Here is a 23,054-nt window from a genome sequence, read left to right as displayed (position 1 = left end):
CCAGCCTCCTTCAGCTTCAATGGCCGGTGTCCTCCTGGGAACACGAGAGGACTCACCGGTGCTGGCTGGCTCCCCTGCACTCCCCTGAGCTACAGTTTGCTCAGCAAAAAATTGCTCAGTTTTCCCGTAAATGTAAAACTGCTCAAAAATAGTGTCTTTTTTTTTTTTTTTTTTTTTTTTTTTTTTAGAAAAACTCAGATAAAACTTTTAAAAGTGAGACAGAGGGCATTCACTGGGGTAACGAACCCAACAAAATCTCCAGCCACAAGGATACAGCAGTGTCCTATGGTAATTTCAGCAGATAAAAATGAATTTTATTTGCATAACATCAGGTCCATCCTTGCAGAAAATCTGCTGGTTCTATGATTGAGTGTCTTTGTACACTGAATAGTCATGACCTTGAAAAAGAATATAATGAAGCCTCTTCGTTGGTTTTCTGTTTCGTTCATTGAGCTCAGTTTCCTTTGCCCCATATAGGGGATGCATTTTGACACAATCGGAGTGGTAAAAAGTAGAGTTCCATGAAAATGACTTGCAGAAATGTTTTTATATTTCTTTGAAGGATCTGGCTAATATTTCATAATAGAGATATTTTTCTCCCCATGAGCGTTGTGCTGGGAAATCCTGCCAGTGGTTTCTCTTGGGTGAGAATAAACACATCCTCAGAAAATTAGAAAAATTCTAAATCCCTTTTCTTAAGGGTCCGTCATACTACTGCAGTGTGAACACCCGACACATTATGTTGAGGTGTGACCTTAAATCGAGTGTGTACCTTAAACAAATAAGTACATCAGAAGATTTCATTGTCTCTGTGGAAACTATTCTTCTAAATATATAATCAGTAGAGAATTTGGGACATGAAAAAGTGGAATAAAGTCAGAGCATTAAATTTCTTTGGTTCTCACTGAAAAAAAGTAAGTTTACCTTCACTGATTCATTCAACTAGTATATCTTTAAAGCAGCATTTATAGAAGCCTAATGCATTGCAGGCTAAAAGGCCCAAAGCGAGTAAAACGCTATTCCTGTGGTTGAGAATTCCTAGTCCAGGGTGAGTGGGATGGAGACTGGACTGGATAGTCACTTAGCCAACACCATCGTGAGCTCGATGACACAGTGATGCATGCAGTGCTCCGGGACTTCCAGGAGTGGCTCGAGTAATTGGTTAGTTACCATTGTCCTGAGGTGGGAGAGAAAAGACTTAAGGGAACTGAGGTCTTTTTCTTAAAGATGAAAAGCTATCCAGTATAGGGAGAGTCGACTTAAACATCCTGAATGCAGACGGTGTGGTAAAGGCCAGTGATTGTAAAGTAGCTTCATTGCAGGCTTCCATTTCCCCCTTAAGGCCACTCTGTGACGCCAGCTCTCCCGAACCTGGATGGTTCAAAGACTGGTGTTGGGCCTGACTTCTCTGGTCCCACCTCCGTGAGTAGAGTTATAGTAAGTCCCACACATGCTATTGACTAAAATACCCTGTTCCAAGACATCATCAAGCTGCAAACCTAATGTAAAACTGAGGCTTCCTTTTCCCTGATTCTGCAGGGGAGGAAGGAGGCAATTGTTGGTTTCTTCTGCCTTTTCGTACCGAATATTTTTGCTCCTAATTCCCATCTCAGTAACCAGGGTTTCTGACACATCCAAGGAGGGAGAGGAAGGGGCTGGACGAGTTGGGAGCAGTAGCCTTTTTAGCGGACCCGCCCACTCCAATAATTGAGTGCTGGTACTCTCTGGGCTTGACCTTGTGTGAAGCCCCTGTATCTTGTGGGTGCTTTCGTAGGCCCTTCCCTGACCACACCCCTGTCTATAGGGATTCCTTGCTGGCAGCTAACTTTGATTAAGGTGAATGGAGCTGGCTAGTTCTTCCTCAGCCCCTGGGGTCCAGCATATCTGCTGTTTTCCTTTGCCATCTCATCATGCTTCCAGGAAAGTCCTCCTGGACAGGAACCTGAAGATACACCCCCATCTCTCATCTGGACTACAGCTGGCTCTCTGGAAGCCTCTCTGCTCTGTCCCAGAGAACCCTAGGACTGCACTGAAACCTCAACCCTCCACTTCACTGCCGCAGACCAGTTCAGCTGCCTCCTGTGCCAGCTGTCTGAATGTGGTGCCACCACCGGTCTACTGTGTCCCTCACATGGTAGGAGGCACGTGGTGAAGCCCCAGGAGCCTCCTTAAAGCTCTTCTCTCCTGACTTGGGCAGAGATGAGGCAGGGCTCTCAGGAGACCTCTCTCCCACATCTCCTCCTCACCTCCCACTCCAGATGCATGCGTTCTGCCCACTCAACCCCAAAGCTAGAGGGACTGAAGGATTGTCCGCTGCACCATTTTGTTCCTCCAGTGCAATGGTGATGGAACCGGTGAGAGCAGACATTCCTGTCTTATCCTTGTCCTTATGGGAAAAGAGTTTTGTGGTCTGCCCTTAAGTATAACACTGGCTGAAGTTTGTCATGGATGAGTAAGAGGATTAGAAATTATCTGATTCTTGAACTTCTATTTAAAATTTTCTACCACTTTGCCTAAAATAATGCCTGAGCTGAAACTTCCATTTGCCAAATCCTGCTACATTTGGAAGATGATGGAAGCATATCTATCCATTTATATCCAGGTAAAATTTTGCTTTCACTTTGTTCTGTGAATTAAGAACAAGTAAACTACAGATGTATTCTATAAATGTAAAAACTGTCCCTTATTTTATGTATACTATCCAGGTTGAAAAAAATGGTTAGCTACAGGTAGTCAAAATTTAGGACATGCCACAAAACAATAAAACATGTATATAATTTAAAGAAATAAATATTATACTTAAGGAACTTGGTTTTTTGAATAAATGGTGCAGGAAAAATTGGACAGATATGTGCAGAAAAATGAAACTAGACCACCTTCTTATGCCACTCACAAAAATAAATTCAAAGTGGATTAAAGACTTAAATGTTAGACCTGAAGGAGGTCTAACATAAAAATCCCAGAAGGAGACGTGGGCAGATAAATCTCAGACATTGCTCGTAGCAATATTTTATCTGATATATCTCCTCAGACAAGGGAAACAAAAGAGAAACAAACAAGACTATAGCAAACTAAAAAAGCTTTGTACAGCAAAGGAAACTATCAACAAAATAAAAGGACAACCCACTGAATGGCAGAACATATTCTCCAATACATCAGATAAGGGTATAGTATCCAAAATTTATAACGAACTTATAAAACTCAACGCAAAAAAAAAAAACGGTGCAATTAAAGAATGGGCAAAGTACCCGAATAGACACTTCTCCGAAGAGGACAAACAGATGGCCAGCAGACATACAAAAAGATGCTCGAAGTCACTAATCATCAGAGAAGTGCAAATTAAAACCACAGTGAGATAGCACGTCACAAATGGCAGAATGGCCGTCATCAATAAATCAGCAGACAACAAGTGCTGGTAAGGATGTGGAGAAAGAGGAGCCCTTTTGCACTGTTGGTGGGAATGCAGACGGGTGCAGCCACTGTGGAAAGCAGTATGGAGATACCTGAAAAAATTCAAAATGGGTCTGCCTTATGATCCAGCAATTCCATTTCTGGGAGTTTATCTAAAGAAACCCAAAACACTAATTTGAAAGAAGATAAGCACCCCTATATTCATTGCAGCGCTATTTGCAATGGCCAAGATAACAGAAGCAGCCCAAGTACCCATCAGTAGGTGAGTGGATAAAACAACTATGGGACATTTACACAATGGAATATAAAATAAAGAAGAAAATTTCATCCTTTGGGACAGTATGGATGGACCTGGAGAACATTATGCTAAGTGAACTAAGCCAGTCAGAGAAAGGTGAATACCATATGATTTCACTCATATGTGGAATCCAGTGAACAAGCTGAACTAACAAGCAAAATAAAGATGGACTCATAAATATGGAGCAAGCTAACAGCTCTGGGGGATACTTAGGGGGTGGAAGGATTGAGCAAAAAGGAAAAAAGGACTCATGGGCAGCAGTGTGGTTATTTCAGGGGTGGTATAAGGGGGACAAAAATGGCAATGAAAAAAATCAGTAAAAATAAACAAAAGCACACAGGTTTTTATGTCACAGGGCTGTGATATTTGAACCAACCAAGCATCAGTGACCAGGTCCAAGCCAAGACAGCTTTGTCAGCCATCATGCAGCTTGTTCATTTCTGGCATTGTCCCCACACTCCAGGCACTTGGCTGTTCAAGCTGTGCCCCTGATCAGATGTAGATTTTTCAATGAAATATGTGAAATGCATGCCACAAGTCCTTTCTACAAAAACAGGAGAACAAGACATTCGGTTAATATTGGTGGCAATGAGAACATTGATTAGAACCTTTATCGCAGTTTCTAGTCACAGAAGCGTTTTTACATTCATCAGATCACTAATTCTTTACAGAGACATGGTAGGGTGGGCACCAATTGTCCTTAGTTTGTAAACAGGAGGAAGCCAGGCTCTGAAGAGTTGAGTTTTGTTGCCCATCATACAGATAAAAGTGAAATTCTGACTTTGAGTGAAAACCTGCCATTGACTCCACCCCTTCATTCTCTCTACTAAACAGCACGCAGTCCTTCTGTGTCCATTTATAATGCACATCAGGGTATTTCAGTGCATTGGGGCCAGATGTGTGCACACCATTTTTTTTTTCAATTTTGAATTAGTGAATTGATTTTCTAGAGTGGAAAATATTTCCCTTCTTCCCCTCTAAGGGTGTTTGGCTGGTCTGATCATTAAATTGACATAAGGAGGTTAAGAGGAAAAAAACAAATTCTGTACGTACAGGAGTCCCATAAAAATGTGAGACTCTTGGGCAGTCAGCTCACTGGGGCTTGCATACCATTCTGAGCCAAGGAGAAGGGAAGAAGGAATCTGGGGAATTTGCAGGGAGCCGAGAAGGGCACAAGTTTGATGGGCAGATATGTAATATGCCATGCATATGTCTTTTGCATATAAAAAGTTATTTGGGGTAATAAATTTCTTCCTGGTACAGATTCCTGATCCAAGTTTTTTTGGAAGTTCAGGGGGAGGGAAGAGGCCTTTGCTGAGCCTGCTGGACTCTGCCGTCAGATCTAAATAAGCCACCTGCCAAAGTTGTATGTTCCAGGGGCAGCGTATTCTGCTCCCCCTCAGTAAATCGAACTACTCACCTGTTAGGTGCTCTGCAGTGCTTTGCACGTCTGCTTGATCCCTAAGGCGAGCAAAAGGCAGTAGATGTCCACTGTCACAGCACCTCAGAGAGCTGACTATTATCCGCCTTGCTAGGCTGCTGGGAAAGAGTCCCCGTAGGGAACATGATGCTGTGTAAGTGCCACAGGTGTAGAATCTAGAAACCCCCAGGTCTGATTCTGGTTGCATCACTGGGTATAGTTTTCTATAGATGGAAGGCGGGGTGCCTTGAATTTTATACTGAAGGTACAATTTGCATGTGTGATTTTATGTGCTCATGTGGCGCTTGTTGACCAGAGAAACAGAATTGACTAGGTATTCCATCACCAAAAAGGATTTATTCAGGAAAAGGGAAGGATTTCAATCCACCTGTGAGAATGTACACACACAGAACCAGAGGAAAATAGAGGACAGGGACTTACAGAGGGGAAGAGGAAGTTAGGGGGAGGGGCTGTTACAACCCCAGAGCTTGGTGGTAGACACAGAATCTTTCCTGCGGGCTGTTCCAGAATTCCTCCCATGAGCCCTGGCTGTTCCCAGACACCCTCCCAAATCATCATGTCCAGATTAAAGTCTCAGTTATCCATATCCATTTAAATAGTAGCAGGACTTTAATATTAATATATTTTCTAATACATTCCTTGAAAGATCTGGGTAATACTCCTATTGTACATTCTGGAATTGTCGGTTTTGTGGCGTCCATGAGAAGGTCATGGAAACCATGTTGAAGGTCATCAGAATGATGCTGGTTTGTGTCTTTAACCGACCATCAGCCTGTGCAGAGAAGGCACCGCCTTCTCTGTGGACAGTCCATGATCTTGCTACTTATCTCTTCGGCTGTTCTAGAAAATCCAAACTGTCTTCACCCAAATTTAAATCTTCCTTTTGTGTTATGGAAAAAAACGAGTAGCATTCCTGTCTGTCATTCTGATCTGTTCTTTTGTATTGAAAATATTTTGATAACGTGGCACTCATGAGCCTCAATGAGTGAAATTGTTCTCGTTCCCAGGCTACATCTTTCATCTGCCGCCCATTCTTTTCATCCTTGAATACATTTGGAGATAGTGTCCTATTATTATGTAATATCCAATGCTATTTATGTGAGCCAGGGGAAGACTGAGAATAAAACCGCTTTCCCTGTTATTAAGTGGGTGCTTCTATAGCTTATGGATTTGCAACTTTTTACAATGATGCACCCAGCTGTCTTCCCTGTTTTTTCTGATATAGTGAAAATGTGGATAGTGGCTGGGGGGTGCTCGAATGAGGAGGCCCCTGAAGGCCAACAGCCAAGTCTCAGGGTCGTGGGCCGAGAAGAATGTTAATCTCAGGTGCTGGGGCGGTGTCAGGAGGGAAGCGCAGTCTCCAGCTAGAGACTTCTCCAAATAGAAGTAAAATTCTATTTGCCCATATACAGGGTCCATAGATAATCTTTTAAATATAGAGAAAGAGTAGATGACGGAAAATGTTTCCAGTTGAAGAATCTGGAACACAAGTCTGTGGAACCATCCTTGCAATTTTTTTCTATGGGTTTGTAATCATATCAGAGTCAAAAAGTAAGAATGTGCACACACACACGCGGAGATGACCGAGCAGAGAAAAACGGGTTCATTCTGCCAGTATTCTTTCAGGGCCAGCGAGATTGCATCAGGAGCACTTATGATGTGGGATTTTTTTCCTGCTCATTTGCTTTTCCCCAGATACACCAATTGTATTTTTAAAAAGAAAAGCAATGCTGTGTTTGCTTATCTGCCTCAAATGAACTTTCTCTTTCTTGAGAAAATAATTCAATTAAAACTTCAAACCATCTAAATTAATAAGAACAAAATAAATCTCTCAAACCCAGAAAGTCCTGGAAAAAAATTTCCCCCACTCAGCTCGTGCCCTCTCAACAACCACTTATGTGCCTCCACACCGTCAAAAACTGGCTTTTCCTAAACAGTTTACATTTCATTACTGGAAACTCCAACGTAAAGACGTTTGTCATTACATATTTTCAAAAGTTAGCGGTTAACCCTTTGAGAAGTGAAAACTGGAAACGAGAATATATTAGGTGAGAGCCTGATTTGATGGATCTGAAGAATTTTAAACTGAACCCAGTTCTGCACCTTGCCTTCATCTCCACCATATAATTCGTCCCCAAAAGCTACTTATATTTATTAAATATGACCTCTGGCCTTAAGTTCCTACAGTTTGTTTATTTGTTGTTTTTTTTCATTCGGTGTCATTTAACTTGCTTGTTTTTAGTTATCAACTTCCTCAAATCCGGATAAACTAAAACCTGAAAAGATGGGAAGAAAGACCCAGTCCCTTGCCATGTGATTGCTGTTCTTGCGTCAGCTTATATTGCTGCTAATGATAGCAGCTAACATGCACCCCATGTACTCTCCGTGTCTGAAGCAATACTAACCATCACACACGTCATTTCGTAGAACAGTGAGTCTGGTACCACTACTGTTACCTCCACTGGGCCGGGGGAGGGCTAGATGGGGTGCCTCACTCTTTCAAGAAAATGCAGTCCATGACCTTCACTGTATTGTGGTTGTGTTGTTTTTGTTCTTTTTATATGCGAAGCATATGTTAAACAGTGATGTAATCCTGTACATAGGTAATTATTCAAAGATTTTTTTTACATTCCAGAAGTGCCTCAGGAGTTATTTTAGAAAAGAAGCTTAGCTTGAATGATGCATCCCATAGAAATTTCAGAAGAAATCATGAATTCGATGCTGAATTTGACCCAGCGCTTATACTGTCTGCCAGTGTGGAAATCTTTGATGTTATGCTCCAGTAAAAGTTTGCTGCACACTGGCTGACCTGTGTAGTTAAGAAAATGCTTATGAAAAATTATGTAATGGCTATGGTTGGAAAACAACCAAGTAGTCCAGAATTTGCAAGCTGTTGCTATTATCTTTATATAATTTTTATTGCTTTACATCTTGAATGCAGATTTTTATAGGTTTTCTAAAATCTTTAATTCCATAATACAGAGCAATGCAGAACACAATGAGTCCTTTGGAAATTAAGTTGTTTTTTTTTATTCTATGTCTACAACTCACCTACTTCGGTTTTCCTTTCATTTAATTTTTATTGTGGTAAAATACTCAACATGGGATCAGATCTCTGGGGCTTATTGGTGTTCTGCTGCTTTTAATCCCCATAAAATCGGACAGCAGTTTGCTGTCAGCCATTTAGACTCATCAACCAATGGACTAATTATATTCCAAAGTAAAAAGTATTTGAGTGAAATTTTTATATGCCACAAATGTTTCCTTTAAGCCTAACTGAGGAACTAGATCATTTGTTTGGTGTCAAATGAATGTGTAATATTAGTGGTAGGTGATGCCCAGTTGGCCAGGAGGCTGTTACACGCACCAGTGTTCTCAAGTGTACATGCACACCACACACACCAGGAACAGTATTTTGTGTTAAAACCATTTTGTATTTTTTATGAGGGTTCAGGAAGAACTGTTACATAAAATCTATCATTTCTCTCCTTTATTTATTCACTTAGTACACATTCATTAAATGCCTACTGGGTATCAGGAAATTTTAGTTTCAGGCACAAATACTTAAAAAGCTAGTCAAGGTTCCTATATGTACGGAGCTTACCTTTTGGTGGTGAAAGGCAGAATCTGTAAACAGATATATAAGAACATTCCAGGTGGAGGTACGTTCCATGATAAAAAACACCAACAAGGTGATTGGGTTGGGAGGGACTGGGAACTGTTTTAGGCCAAGTTGTCAAATAGGGGCTCTCTGTAGCCCCGAAGGCAAGGGACTAACCGTACACACCTGAGGGAAGGGACGCTCCTGGTGCACAGGGAAGAGCCTGGTACAGATGAGAAGCAGAAAGGAGGCCAGTGAGGTCACGGCGACATGGGCAAAGGCAAAGAGGTACCAAGTGGGGATGGAAAGGTGGACGAGGCTGTTTACATACCACCTTGTAGAACACGGCAAAGGGCTTGCCTTTGTCCTGAGTGGGGTGACAAGTGTATTGAAGTTTGGAGAGTGAGGATGTGGCTGTCGTTCTAAAAGAGCACTCTGGCCGCTGCTGGGCAGAGAATAACTTGGAGACAATATGGGCAAAGCAAGAAAGGGGTGATGGAGACACATCCCAAGGACAGTAGCAGCTGGGGCCAGGGTGGTTGCAGCAGGGAGGGAGAGACGCAGATAAAGTTGGGACGTGTTAGGAGGTCAAGTTCATCAGATTTGCTGAGGTAGGAAGTGAGGGAAAGAGAGGAGTCAATGATGACGCCCAGGCCATGCTTGACCATCCGGATGGGGGTGACGGCACTTCCTATGAAAGGGGTCCATTTTTCTCATTGTGGGGGGATACAGCCTTGGAATGCAGCCCGTCACTCCCTTTGGTTAGCTTTCTTCCCACCCCTCAGAACACAGAATGCATTTCCAGTTCCCATTTCGTATGCCATCCCTGTTTAAACTAGAACTTCACACAAGTGTGTGATGTCATCTACTCTGTTCCACTTAATTAACTAGGACAATATTTATGTCCTGGTAAGTTTTCCAAAAGATATAAAGAGAACTTGCCTACATGTCCTTTATCACAGTTTTTATTCGTCCTGCCTCCTGTATCCAAAAATCTCATTCTGTTGAAAACTCAGCCAAGAAATAAACTCCAGAAGTCTACAGCAAAGTCAAAACTCCCACACGCCAACTCCTGTGCTTTGGTCGGGCCATTTGCTAAAATGGGAGACACTGTGTTAGGTACTATTAGTCTGTTTTCCTGACGGCTGGCCGAACTCAAATGACAGAGGATGATGGGGCAGTGCTAGGGGCAGGGACACTGAGAGTGGCAAAAGTGACAGCTGACCGGAAGAAGGCACGAGCAGGCTAAAAATGACATAAAATAACATCAAAAACTCAGAAAAACATTAAGAGCTAGGACCATCTAGTTAGGACATTGCTTTCAGTCTTAAGAGAGGCAAAAATATGTGTAGTGCCCAATAACAACCTTGAATCAACAAGAAAAGTTTGTATTGTCATGGAAATAATTTTGTAAGAATTCAGGGATATTTTTCCAAATGATGGCTATAAAGTTTTGGCTGTTAATGATAAATATGTAATCTAGAAAATAACTTTATGTGAACCCTCTTTTCTGACATCACTAGATAAGTACTGTACTTGTCCTTTTCTGCTTTTGGAAATCAAGCTTCATGCAACAGAGTGTGTCTTTGAATTGCATTTTCTTTGGAGAGGTCCTGCTAAGCTGAGGTGTGTGTTACAGGCAGCCTTTCCCTGTGCGTCTGGTATGTAAAGGGAAGGAAACCTGTTTTCCATTTGAGAACATCTGACTTAGAAGCCTCCTGTGTACTTTGTAACTCCAGGCAATCGAATTCAGGGCTGCTACTGTCACTCAAAAGTAATTCCAATAGATTAATGTTTTCCATGAACTTACTAGTCCTATTTAGCTGTCCCATTGCTATCTATTATAACAATTATTTTTCACATACTGTGAGTTATTTATACTATTAGGAATTGTATTTGGTTCTGTTTACCCTTCCGACATACCATTGAATTACCAGTGCTAAAACAATAGTAATGTCTACAAAATTGAAAATTGTTTTCACCAGTTCAGTAGCTGATCGTTGACTATGCTTTGGCTCTCAACTCGTACACTGAGGAAATCTTCATTGCAATCAGAGAGCTGGCCCAGCTTTCATTCCTTCATTCCCGTATTCAACAAACGCCTAAGAGTTAAAGTCAAAAAATGTAAGGCATTTGATGGTGATTGAGCCTGGGGGCCAGGAAACCCCAATTCCGTGTTGCTCCTCAGCCCCCCCACCATTGAGATTGTGGAGGAACAACAAGGCGATGTGAATCAAATGCCAATCCACTGAGGGCTGTGAAAATGTCCAGGGTGCTGGCTGAGATCCGGGACCTCCCAGGGCAGGGCGAATCGGAGTGTGTGCGTGAAACCCAAGAAGGGTCTTTTCATCTCCCAGTGAGAACCCTTTGCGTGTCCTCGAGTTACAACCAGCATTTCCCAAGGAAAACAGATCAGAGAAAGGGAAGGAGATCGTTCACGCCTGTGAATGGCAGGCCGGGGAGCATAGAAAAGAAGCACCTGCCTCCGGGCCGTGTCCCTTCCTCAAGGATCTCATATTTTATTCAAGAAAAGCATGACAGCCTAGCCTTGACCAAGTGATTATCTTTAATACAAAGTAATTCTAGCTGGGATGATTGTAAGCATGTTAAAGGTGAGCATGAAACATGAGCGATGTCAGAGAGCACAAAGGAGCTATGGGCCAACTTGCTTGTTAAAGTGTCTTCTTGGTAGCTTGTGGAAAACTGGGACAGTGTCTTTGTACTTGTACCTGGGTGACAACAGCCTGCCGGTTAAAAGGGAATACCGTGTCACGGCAGGGTGAGCAGACAGTTTCCAGATGTTGAACAGAAGTGATGTGATTCCAGCCAGAGCAGAAGGAGGATTTAGGGAAGTGGAGCGGAGACTCCCAGGAGCAGGAGGCTGCACTTCCAGGCTTCCGGTAGCGGACCACCAGATCTTAATGTCGCATGTTCGGTGGCATGTGTCACATTACCGATGATGATGCAGAAGCATGGGCCAGGGACAGACGGTTGTACAAGTGTTGATGTTGGAAATTTGCTGAGTCGTCAGTCTCGCTCGAGGCTGCAGAAAGAGCTGCACTGCAGTTGGAGAATTCGGGAAATATTGACATCTGTCCCTGTCTTTGTTTACGTTTATTTCTCTCTCAGGCTCCCTCATTTCACTAATTCAGTCACTGATTGATTTTCCTCCTTTTGGCCCTAAATTTTTACACTGGGGACATCTTCATTGCCATCAGAGAGTTGATCTAGATTCCATTCCTTTTTTCCCACGTTCAGCAAATACCTGAAGAGTTAAAGCCAAACATTTGAAGGCATGGGGTGGTAAACAAACCCATGGACCAGGAATCCCCAAACTATGTGTATGCCAATGACCAGGGGTTGCTGGCAAACCCACTTGACAGCAGCTAGAAGCTGTCGCTGACTGTTGTCTTTTATGGATTGTGCCTTTGGTGTGGTATCTAAAAAGTCATCACCAAACCGAAACATCACCTAGATTTTCTGTTATGTTATCCTCTAAGACTTTTCTATTATAGCATTTTATATTTAATTCTATGATCCATTTTGTTATTTTGTGAAGGGCATACTGAGTTTTTAAAAATACACAGCACGTGTATTTTTAATATACAAGTCACTTCCCTCCAATGATTTTTCACTCATGTTTCAAATGAAACCGGAGTCCTGACCGTGGTTTACAATTTCTACCTAATCCCTTCCCACAGCTCCGGGCTGTTATGGTGCATTTCCCTCCCCTCCACCACCTGAGCCTTCCCTCCGCCTCTTGAGATTTGCAGCTCATTCATAGCCTACATTAGAGAGGGATTACGTAATCAAGTACAGGTAGCCCGCAAAGAGGACTGAGTAGGAATCAAATGACTCAATAGTATAGAGGAGGGAAGATGGAGGGAATTTCAGGGCAGTTGCCTGGAACGACCTCCTTCAGAGAGAGAGAGAGAGAGAGTGTGAGTGAGTGTGTGTGTGTGTGTGGTGTTTAGTCCGTGGGTGGTGGGTCAGCAGGGCTCCTAAGGCTCAGAGGCTAAATCAATTGGCAAGCGCTCACGAACAGAGAGCTCGAATTGGATCTTTAAAAAATCCCGAGGTTGAACACTTTAAAATCTATAATCACTTTATATGAAGGTAAGGAATCTTTTCCACTGAGGTAGAATTCACTGCAAGGTGAATTTTGAAAACATGAACTGTATTACAAAAAGGAAAAATCTTCCTCGGTAACTGAATTGTATGGAACCAATAATTATGTTTGCACAAAACCTTAATTTTCCCAGAATCATGTCTTTCTAAAAATATTTGCTGGAACACGCATGTGTCTTACTGCCAGCTCTGTTTGCCACCCCATCCTCAAATCTGCATTTGGTCGTCATTTAGAACATTGTTTTGCTCCGTCGCACATCAGCGACGGTGTTGATTTTAAAGAGGGTGACTAACTCCAGGACGGACTCTCGGCGCCGCTTTTCCCTGAAGAGCCCCCATTATCCCACTTCACCCTGAGCACGCGGGCCTCCCGCGACAACCAATACAAATGTACTACTAGTTCACCAGAGGAAATAAATGGCATTTAAATCCCTTTATATAAAGTACCAATAATAAAAATCAAAAACTTCCGCATTTGTTCGCAACTCATTAAGGCACCTTGCATGAACACTGTGGCAGTGATATTTATCAATAATATGCACCTTTCTGCTCCTTCAGGAATGGTTCCAAGTCACTGAATTCTCCTTTTTAGTAAATAATATTATAGCAATACTACGATGCAGCTTAATGCTGTTGAAAATAAATTCACTGTTCAATCACTAGAAATAACATGATTCTTTTTTAGGCCAATGTTATTTGGCCTAAAAAATGCCACTTTATTATCCCTTAAATCCAATACTCTGTACCTGCATCTGGCAAATAGTACATATTTCAGCATTTTGTTAAGTGCCTATTCGGCTATGGGAATGTTATTTACATCTTATTGGAAAGATACATTTATCAGTGCAGAAAAGCAATTTATGCAGAACATTCCATGTGGGTCTGGTACCAGCTAGTGGCACTTAACACATACGCTTCACAAAGACAACTGCCTTTTTCAATAATGATGTGATCTTATTGAGATCAAAAGTGCTTGAAAAGAAATTATTGTCAAAATATTTGCCTGCCCTGCCGTGGAGAACCAGAAGAATGTGCTTGAGAACAGAGGCTGAAGCGGCCTTGCCCCGCCCCCTGCCCCGCCCCTGCCCCGCCCCAACTCCTGACCCACCCCCTCGCTCCCCAAGTGAATGTGCAGATTCACGTGCATTCTCCTTCACGATCGGAGGTTACCGAGGTATGGGTCATGGCTTCGTTTCCGTCTCTCTTTCGCAAAATCTGACATTTTAATCAGACATCAATATTTCTTGAATACATAAAAATTTCAAAAAAGGACTGTGATATTTCATTCACTACCATGCCTGGTTTCTGAAAGCAGCTATTTCACGGGTTATGAAAACTAGATCGTGCCCTTAATTGTTCAGAAGTGTAAGGCAGACAGCCTTGGGCATCTCAGCTTTTCAGTCTTCAGGAATCCCCTATTTGAGTTACAGATCAGGGGTCTGTTTAACCATGAGCTGTCGTGAAGGGCTCTTAAAAGTGTAAGAAAGCGGATGGGCCACCGAGACAGGCCTCCCAGGTCCAGCGTATTATTTAAACGGCTTAGCCATTAGCAGCAAATTTTGAACTGCCAGGTTTTATTTGCCTGGGGTGGAAACAGATACAGAGTATCATCTCAGGTTTCAGTCTCTAGTAGTGTTTACTTTTAGAATCAATGCTTGCTTATTAATTGGCTTGCTAAGGATGCTAATACATGGTTTAAATACAATGTTAGGTCTCTGCTAATCTCGTGTATGAAATAGCCATAACCTTGAACTTTGAGGTTGAAAATTCTAATTTTCTCTGGGGAAATTAGGTATGTGTATAGAAGAGTGGAAAAAAATTTCTTTCCATTTCATGCTTTAAGTGGCTGACATAATTTCTGGAGCCCACCTGGTCTGAAGGAAGATTGATTTAGAATTACAGCTTATTATGGAAGGAGCTTTCAAGTTCAATGAGTTCATAGTCCTCAGATGTATAAAGAACACTCCATTCTGCATTTTTATCATTAGTCTGTATTCCTCAGATGCCCATGGGTTTCCGGGTGTGTGCTCCACATGATGCAATTGTATAAATCGTCTGTCGGAGAATTGAGTCACTTCCCACCTTCCCTACTGCTCTGGAAGATTGTTTTGGGATAGGAGTTCGGGTGTAAACCTTTCGTTTTCATGTCTTGTGCAGTGGGCGCAAAGAGCTAAGCATCCACCGGGCTGCTTCTGGCTCCTTGCTGATTTCTGCTCTGGATGACATGGTACAGCCTGTCCCCAGGACTGCTGCCCCGGTGTGGGGGGCAGGGAAGTTGTCCCATCCTCTGGCACTTAACTGCTGGCGTGTGTGTGTGTGTTCAGACATCTGCTCCCAGAATAACAAAATCCTTGCACACCGCAGCCTTTGACCCACGCTCGGCTCCCCTCCACCCACTACTCCTATCAGAAACTCTGTGTCCCTAATGACAGAGGCATGCGGCAAATTCTGCCTCCTCACCTGCTGCACGTGAGTCTTGAATGATCTCAGGCTCATCTTTCTCGCCAACACCTGCCCGAATGAAACAACCTGTGTTGGGTATGATGGCGTGTGGGCCTTCCTCCAGGTGAATGGGACCGGCTGCTCCACGGCCTCATTCACAGCCTCCCTCTTGCTCTGTGAGCCTTTCTGTCGCTCCTCCACTCCCCTCAGGGTTTTTTCCTCCCAGGAGAACAATGGGACACCTGCTGCTCTACATCTTACTTGTATTTCTCCTTTTCTCCAGGTCATGAGGGGGCACGCCTTCCCTTTTCTGTACTTTATGTCCTCATTATTCCCACCCCTCAGCATAGAGAACAAAAGCTCCGCAATCTACCTTCCCATGCTTGGCTCTTGATATATTGATAAGAGCTTAGAGAATGCCAAGACCTCCGCTTGCTAATGGACTCAGACGTAGGGGAAAGGCTGCAAGGGAATGGAAATTGAATAGGAAATGAAAACACGTTGCTTTCATATTTTCAAACCATTATCTCTGTTCCATCGCGATCAGTGGTTGTGAATCCTGGCTGGTTATTAAAATCACTGGAGGTCTTTTACAAAATACTGATGCTAGGCCCCCACAGAAAAGTGAGATCAGAACATGGGATATTGATCAATCTGATGCTGGGAGAGTTTAAGTAAATTGCTCAGTGTCGATCAGCAAATACGTCCCACTCGGGTGGGAGCTCTTCCTTCCTCCCCCACTGCCAAGCACACTGTTGTGCTGTACTGATTATTGATACTTCTATTCCTAATGCATTTCGTGTTTTAGTGCACAGTGTGTGTGTGTTTGTGTGTGTGTGTGGCATATATATTTCACATGCAATTTAGTAGGAAACAAATGGAGAACAACTTCTCGTGCACCCCTTCCTTCCTTACAGTGGTGTGGTACGGTTGTCACCATGCCTGTGTCACCAGGAAGTCTGGAAGGTTTGCAGCTGATATCAACACACTTACACATGCAAAGCCCATGCATTTCTCTGTCCTCTTTCTTGGGGTTGGGGGGTGGTTCATTGAGAATGGCATCTGAAGGTCACGCAAGGAGTAAATGAGGGCAACATATTTCATTACCGGCTACTGGGGGTGCAAGTGGCTGTGGCCACGTGGGCAGACCTGCCAATGACTTGTCACAGCCTTCCCTCGGGTTCCAGAGGGCCAGGCACAGACGCACTGATCAAAAACTTCAGTCACAGATTGCTTTGTCTCTCCTTTTTTTCCCATTTCCAGCCTGGATGTGTAAATACCACTGAAGTGGACATCAAGAAGTCATCCCGAATGAGAAACCCACACAAGACACGGAAGGTAAGATCGCCGATCTTTGTGCTGATTGTAGTAATGAGCTTCGAGGACACCCACCGTGCAAGTCTCCACTCCCACCTCACAGGGAACCTGCGGGTGCCTCCGCTGCTCTTCCTCGTTGCTTGGCTAGAAGAAATTCTTGGCATCCCCGCCTGGGTCTCTGCCAGTCCCTCACCCCAAGGAAAGAGTTTCTCCCCAAAGCATGCAGGTGTCTGTGCCAGAATGGGGACAAGGGTGCTGGGGACCCTTCTGTCCCTCAGCCGGAAGAGTCCTCAGCAAGGGCAAGCACCTCTTTCAGAGGCCAGGGGACCATCCGAGAAAAAGTGGGGCTGACGGGAGAGGGGCGCTTTTAGAAAAAAGTCTGAGGGACAAAGGGACATTATAAAGATTCGGAACTACAGATACTGTTTGAGGACCTCCATCTAACATCAGAATTTTGAGACGACCTAAGACGATGACTGTGTGGTGTCTCTTTGTAACAGGATACATACAAAAAAAAAAAAAAAAACTCGCCAGAGTTTAACATTTTAAATAATCTTTTGAAAACACATAGTAGTAATACCTACATTTTTTAAAGTAACACACAGAAGGCATTTTTACTCATTCCGTTAAAGAAGAAAAAGTTTGACGCACATAAGCACTTCTGGCCTGGAACACTCCCCCTGAAGACAGTGTCCAAGGGTGGTGCCCTACATTAAGGCAACTCCACAAAGTTCAAGGCCTTCTCAGTGCTTTTTTCCTTATGTAGCCACAGCGGTTTCCAGGGCCTGTGTCCCTGAAGTAGACACACGACATTTTTTGGGAAGTCTTATTTTTTGTTGTCTTTTTCTTCCATCCCTGGAAACACATGCATCGGATACAAGGGCCCCGATGCGGTTCAAGTACCTTTTCTTTCCTATAAGGCATTTGGCCTTGATGCGAGGATATAGAAGCCACGGGAGAGTTGCCACAAAAACTATTCAGATGCAGCGCTCAAAAGCTCTTGTCCCCGGGGCTCTCTGAGGGATGGAGGCAGCGCCGGACCCAAGCAGGCCTGTGGGTCCACTCCCCCGGTTGACGGGCCCCACGCAGGTCCTTTCATCCTCCGCTCACTGTCCATTTTGAGTGCACCAGGGACTCATGAAACAAGATTCAAAGTGCAACCTGCTCTCCCAAAGTGCACAAAGCCACCCAAAGTGCATCTCGGTCCTTTCTGAATTCCGAAGGGCTGGCCTTTGTCATATCTAACTTTGTGTTAGGTTCTCCAACTGAGATATGCCCTAATTTGGAAGAGGAAAGGGGCGGGTTAATGAGAAAGAACTTAAAGGTAATCATGTCATCACGTACACTGCTTTTTAACACAATAATCAATACTGACACTTTACCAAAGCATCACATAGCATCATTCTTTTTCATTTTATCTTTCAGTGATAGTTTGCATTCAATATTATTTTGCTTTAGTTTCAGGTATACAGCCTTGTGCTTAGACAGTCATATACTTTACAAAGTACCCCCCCATATTTCCTGGACCCACCCGACACTGTACATATTATTACGATATTATTGACTATATTCTATACTCTGTCCTTCACATCCCTATGACTTTGAAAGTTTGAAAAGCAATAGCTGACGGTGTTGCTCTGTACGTTCCATCAAGCCCTCATTTAACTGATGGGGAAACATGAGGCATCCAAGGTAAAATACGCAAACAGGGCATCGTTGAGCAGTGTTTGCCTGTGTCGCAGCTAATTTCCTGTGACTCCGTAAGGCCAGAACTACAGGGCCTGCCTGCGGAGCTGCTTGGTGCTGGAAGGACCAGAGCAAGACAGGTGTTCCCAAGGATGCCGCAGCTGTCGTGTGCATGCCATCATTTTTAACAGCTGGAGAAGACGATGTTCTCACCTCTCGACACTTATAGCTTCTCCCAGTCGGAAGTGTTGAATTTGCTAGAACCTTCACAGTGTTATTTTACTCAAAGCCACAAGCTGGTTTGTCATTTTTTGTCCTTTTTATTGAATGTAATGGAGGTGACACTGGTGAGAATGATCACCACTGCTACTTCAGCTCCTGTTTGGCTCAGAGCTGGAACGCTCCATTCAATCTGCAGATTGAATAAGTCTCTGCTCTAAGCCCACCGGGTACCTTTCATTTTGTGGGCGGGCCTCACACAGTTTTTGTATGTCCTCACCCTTCCTCCGCATCAAAGACAAAGTTCCCTCAGGCCACCCCCAGAGTTGATCATCACTTCCCATGTTCTCTCCCTATAGTCAGTTATTCTGTCAAAGTTAACAATTTAACCACTTTTGGTTACAGATCTGTGCGTCCCTTTTACACTTCATACAATATTTATGGTAGCAGTGTCATTTGAATTTTGATAAGAAGCTTAATCAAATCTGTATCAAAGTTACCTTACTAAATATATAACACAAAATTGCCTTTTAGAAAAATCTATGACTACGCATGTTTTGTCCTAACATATTTCTTTTTTAATTTAATATAGTCTGTCTATGGTTTACAAAATGACATCAGAAGTCACAGTCCTACCCACACACCCACGCCAGAAACTAAACCTCCAACAGAAGACGAGTTACAACAGCAGGTGGGTCTACCTATGAAACAGCCTGTTCCTGGTTCACGGAGTAGTAGCTATGAAAACCAGATGGCGAATGTTAATAGCAGGCATTTTGAAAGGTTACTTGTACAGTCGGCTGTTTCACATAGAAGATGTTCAGTTAAAAAGTAACAAAATTGGCTAATTTTAAGATATATAGTCAAAACTCCAATATTTAACTCCCCAAGTCCTTTTTACTCTACCCAGTTTTTTATAGTCATGGACACTGATTTACAGGTGCATCCATCATCAATAGATATTTTGCACTTCATGACTCTATCTTATAGAACGAGAAGGCAAGAGGTTGGCTCCATGGTCCTGCATTTCCCATATCCAGTCATGTGATGTGATCTGTACAGAATTTGAGTGCTCATTCTTGTTTCTACAGTTCTGATCTCTGTATCTAGACGCCTGTTGATGTTTACCCATAGCTACACTGGTGCTCAGTCATGGTGTACATCGCTCTTTGTTTTACCAACCGACCAATAGTTTGGTCTTCAAGTAATATTGCAAAGCAAACACCAGTGTTTCATGTCAAATAATAATTAATCTCCTGGTTGGTTTCATCCTGAGGCTTTTTTTCCTTTTTGAATTTTTTTCTTACAATTTATGATAACATGATTTATCAATAATATAATATATTTTCAGTATATTTATAATCATTGCAAAGGGAAAGTAATCCAGAGAATTTTAAATTAAGGTTTTCCATGTGTGATTATTATGTCCATGTGAGTGTTCGTCTACACTGTTGATAAAATTGTTCTCAAAATACCTGTTATTGATGTTTTGTTGGGGTAGTATTAGGAAGCAGGGTACATATTGAAATTATAATAACAAATAACAAATGCATTTATATTCTAAACTCAATAGTTAGGGAGTTCACGTGCTTCTGATTTGGCTATTCACCACGAATAAATATTTTAAATGTCTGTAACACTTTTAAAAGAAAGTTGCATTTTTTAAAAGTGGGCAGAGTGTTCAGATTCATTGCTGCTCTCAAGCAATATTGGTTATATTTACATGCAAACAGAATTTTGATTTTTTAACTCTTTCAGAGCTCTGTTGTTTGATTTTTTTTAACAGGTTTTGGAATTTTACTCATTTGGAACATATTCTTGTTCAGAATTGCCCTGTTCACCAGAAATTAGAGCTAGAAATGATGAGAGCATCACCACTTCTATAACTGGCCCTTAACTCTCTTTTCAGATAAACTATTGGCAGATACAGTTAGATAGACACCGGTTAAAAATGTCCAAAGTTGCTGATAGGTAAGTATCCTGAGATGTCCATGCGCCTTTAAAATTTTTATATGACAATGGAAATCTGGTCAAAAGGGTTAAAAAACTATCGGAAAGGGAGCCGAGATAAGTAGTTGGAGACATGGAATACATGTTATTTTGTTTTTCCTTTTTTAACATAGAAAACTTCCAGGGAACTGTTTTGTTGCAGTTTAAGTTACTGAACTCTTTAAATGATTGTCCAAAATCTCTAGAGGCCTAACCCTTGGACAGCCAGACTCAGATACCAAAGATAATCCCAAAGTGCTGCATGTTTCCTTCCTGCTGGGAGCAGTGACTCTTTGAACTTGTGAAGTTGCCTTTGGCCTTTCTGAAAATTTATATTAACATTTACACTCAGTCATTACATGACTTCAGAATTTGAATTAAATTCAAATTTTAACTATTTTCCACTTCTTCATTTACATCTGTTCTTAATGGCATTTCTGTTGTTCACTTTGGTGCATTATCAAACCCTACCTCTTCAACTTTCTTCCTCTCCTCTCTTTTTTAAAAATTTTTATATACAGATTAAAAACAGTTTGGTCAGTGATTTCCCTTTTACCTAATTCCTATAAATACTGTACACAAAAATTCCCTTTTAACCTCTTTCCCACGTTGGCTAGCATCAGTTCAGGGGCAGGTGAACTGGTCGACCCAGAACTGGACCAGACCCTTAGCACTGCCCTTCACACACTGACCTCTCGCCTTCTGCTTCATTGTAATGGAGGGATGTGACCCACATGGCTTAGGCCCAGGCAGAGGTGGAATCCTTAGCCACATTTGCCTTCCAAGAAGCACAATAAGTTGATGCATGTAAGTTATTGAATGTGAAAACTGTATGCATTCTATAGACGAGCAAGGATTCCTTAGCAGACAGTTTTATATTGCCCCTTACTTTGGGCTGCACGGAACCTCAGCCCGACAGCTAAGGAAGATGAACGTGTTTCTTCTCTCTAGTCTGCTAAGTTACACGGAGCAGTATTTAGAGTATGACCCGTTTTTTGTGCCACCTGACCCTTCCAATCCATGGCTGTCCGATGACACCACTTTCTGGGAACTTGAAGCGAGGTAAGTGACGCTTTCTCTTCCCTCGAAATATTTCACTCACTTCAGAGTTTGCGTGAAATAGGAAGAGCCCTCTAGCTAACTATCGCAAAGGTCATTTTACGCTGTGTCTATATTAGCCCATGACGTGAAGTTCTCATTACAAAGGTAATGGTTTTTGAACCTTAGAATTGGGGATTTGGATTTGTGTATGCATTTCTAGAAGACCAGCACAAAATAGAGGAATTCAGGTTTTAAAATAGACCAGTCAGAGTGGGGATCTCCAGTTCTTTAAACTTAGCTCATTGTTTTAGCTTCCTTAAAAATCCACATAGTCACAAAGGCCTATGTAGTCAAGTAATACACATGCTAAATCTACGCTTATTAAGCCCATTGTAAGTATGCCTTTATACATTCAATTTTTAAACCCAATGACCTTGACATAAATGCTGTAAGAACAGCTGAAAAGACACTGACTTCTTAAGAAAACCAAAGCACAATTTTGGACTCCCTGATTTCTTTCATGAGCTAGAGAAGAATTATAGTATTGATTTTGACAGAATGATAAAAAGACCTTTGCCTATCACTTTATATTTACTCTTCTGCTGCACTTCTCTAGATTGGATTTATGGACTTTTTCTTTCTTTTATATTCATCCGGTTGGTCTGAAGTGCTTGAGAAATACAGACCTCTTCATCCATAGATTCTAGATTTTATAGATGAGGAAGCTAGGACCCCAGAATGTGTTACTCTGCCAAGGTTAGATCACACGTTTAGTTGACAGTGGAGCTCTAAACTAGTTCTTAGGCCTTTTGATTCCCAATGCATTTTCTCCCAAGACAACATACTACCATGAGACTGCATTGGGTATAGGCTAGGAAACTGGGCTGCAGGGTCATATGTCTGCAGTTTACCCCCTTATTACCCGGCCGACACTGGCAAGTCATAACTCTCTTTGTGCTGCGATTTCATTATCTATAAAATGAGAATTATAATAAAAAAACTAAAAGAATTCATCTAGCGCACTTAGCACTTGATGCTCAATGAACCTTAGACTTCATTATTAATTCCTCACTTACACCTCGAGACAATTTCACGCAGAGTCATCAACCTGAGGTTTTCTGTTTCCCGAAAGTAGAGTTACAGATGGGAAGGACAAGACATATATGAGTCTGAGAGGAAATGTAACAGCAGGAAATAGGGCTCGTAATGAAAGGAATGTACCTGGTTTTGCTTTATCCCCCATAGCAAAGAACCAAGCCAGCAGAGGGTGAAGCGGTGGGGCTTTGGCATGGACGAAGCCCTGAAAGACCCGGTTGGGAGAGAGCAGTTCCTTAAATTCCTAGAGTCAGAATTCAGCTCGGAAAACTTAAGGTAAGACATGTCCTCTTTAGATCTTACCCTACAAGCCAGAGATACCCACCTGTGATGTGTCTGGTGGTTTAGGACGTCACACAACAGATCAGTTACTCTCCCAGCCAACA

The 23,054-nt window shown here is 42.4% G+C and overlaps 1 protein-coding gene across 3 annotated transcripts in view; it reads left to right on the top strand.

Annotated features, from left to right (window-relative positions):
* The window catches only part of RGS7 (regulator of G protein signaling 7), a 305,346-nt gene that overhangs the window by 260,037 nt on the left and 22,255 nt on the right, over nt 1-23,054 (top strand). For all 3 annotated transcript variants that reach the window (XM_053667351.1, XM_053667352.1, XM_053667353.1), the window contains exons 10-14: nt 16,585-16,659; nt 19,136-19,234; nt 20,453-20,514; nt 21,484-21,594; nt 22,819-22,944. In XM_053667351.1, coding sequence (XP_053523326.1) covers nt 16,585-16,659; nt 19,136-19,234; nt 20,453-20,514; nt 21,484-21,594; nt 22,819-22,944 — 473 coding nt within the window. The remainder of the gene's footprint in view (nt 1-16,584; nt 16,660-19,135; nt 19,235-20,452; nt 20,515-21,483; nt 21,595-22,818; nt 22,945-23,054) is intronic.

Source organism: Artibeus jamaicensis, unplaced genomic scaffold, assembly GCF_021234435.1.
Source record: "Artibeus jamaicensis isolate MK-2021 breed Jamaican fruit bat unplaced genomic scaffold, CSHL_Jam_final contig_467, whole genome shotgun sequence".
NCBI classification, from domain to species: domain Eukaryota; kingdom Metazoa; phylum Chordata; class Mammalia; order Chiroptera; family Phyllostomidae; genus Artibeus; species Artibeus jamaicensis.
The sequence above is the reverse complement of the archived record's forward strand: the minus strand, read 5'-3'. Positions and strand labels throughout refer to the sequence as shown.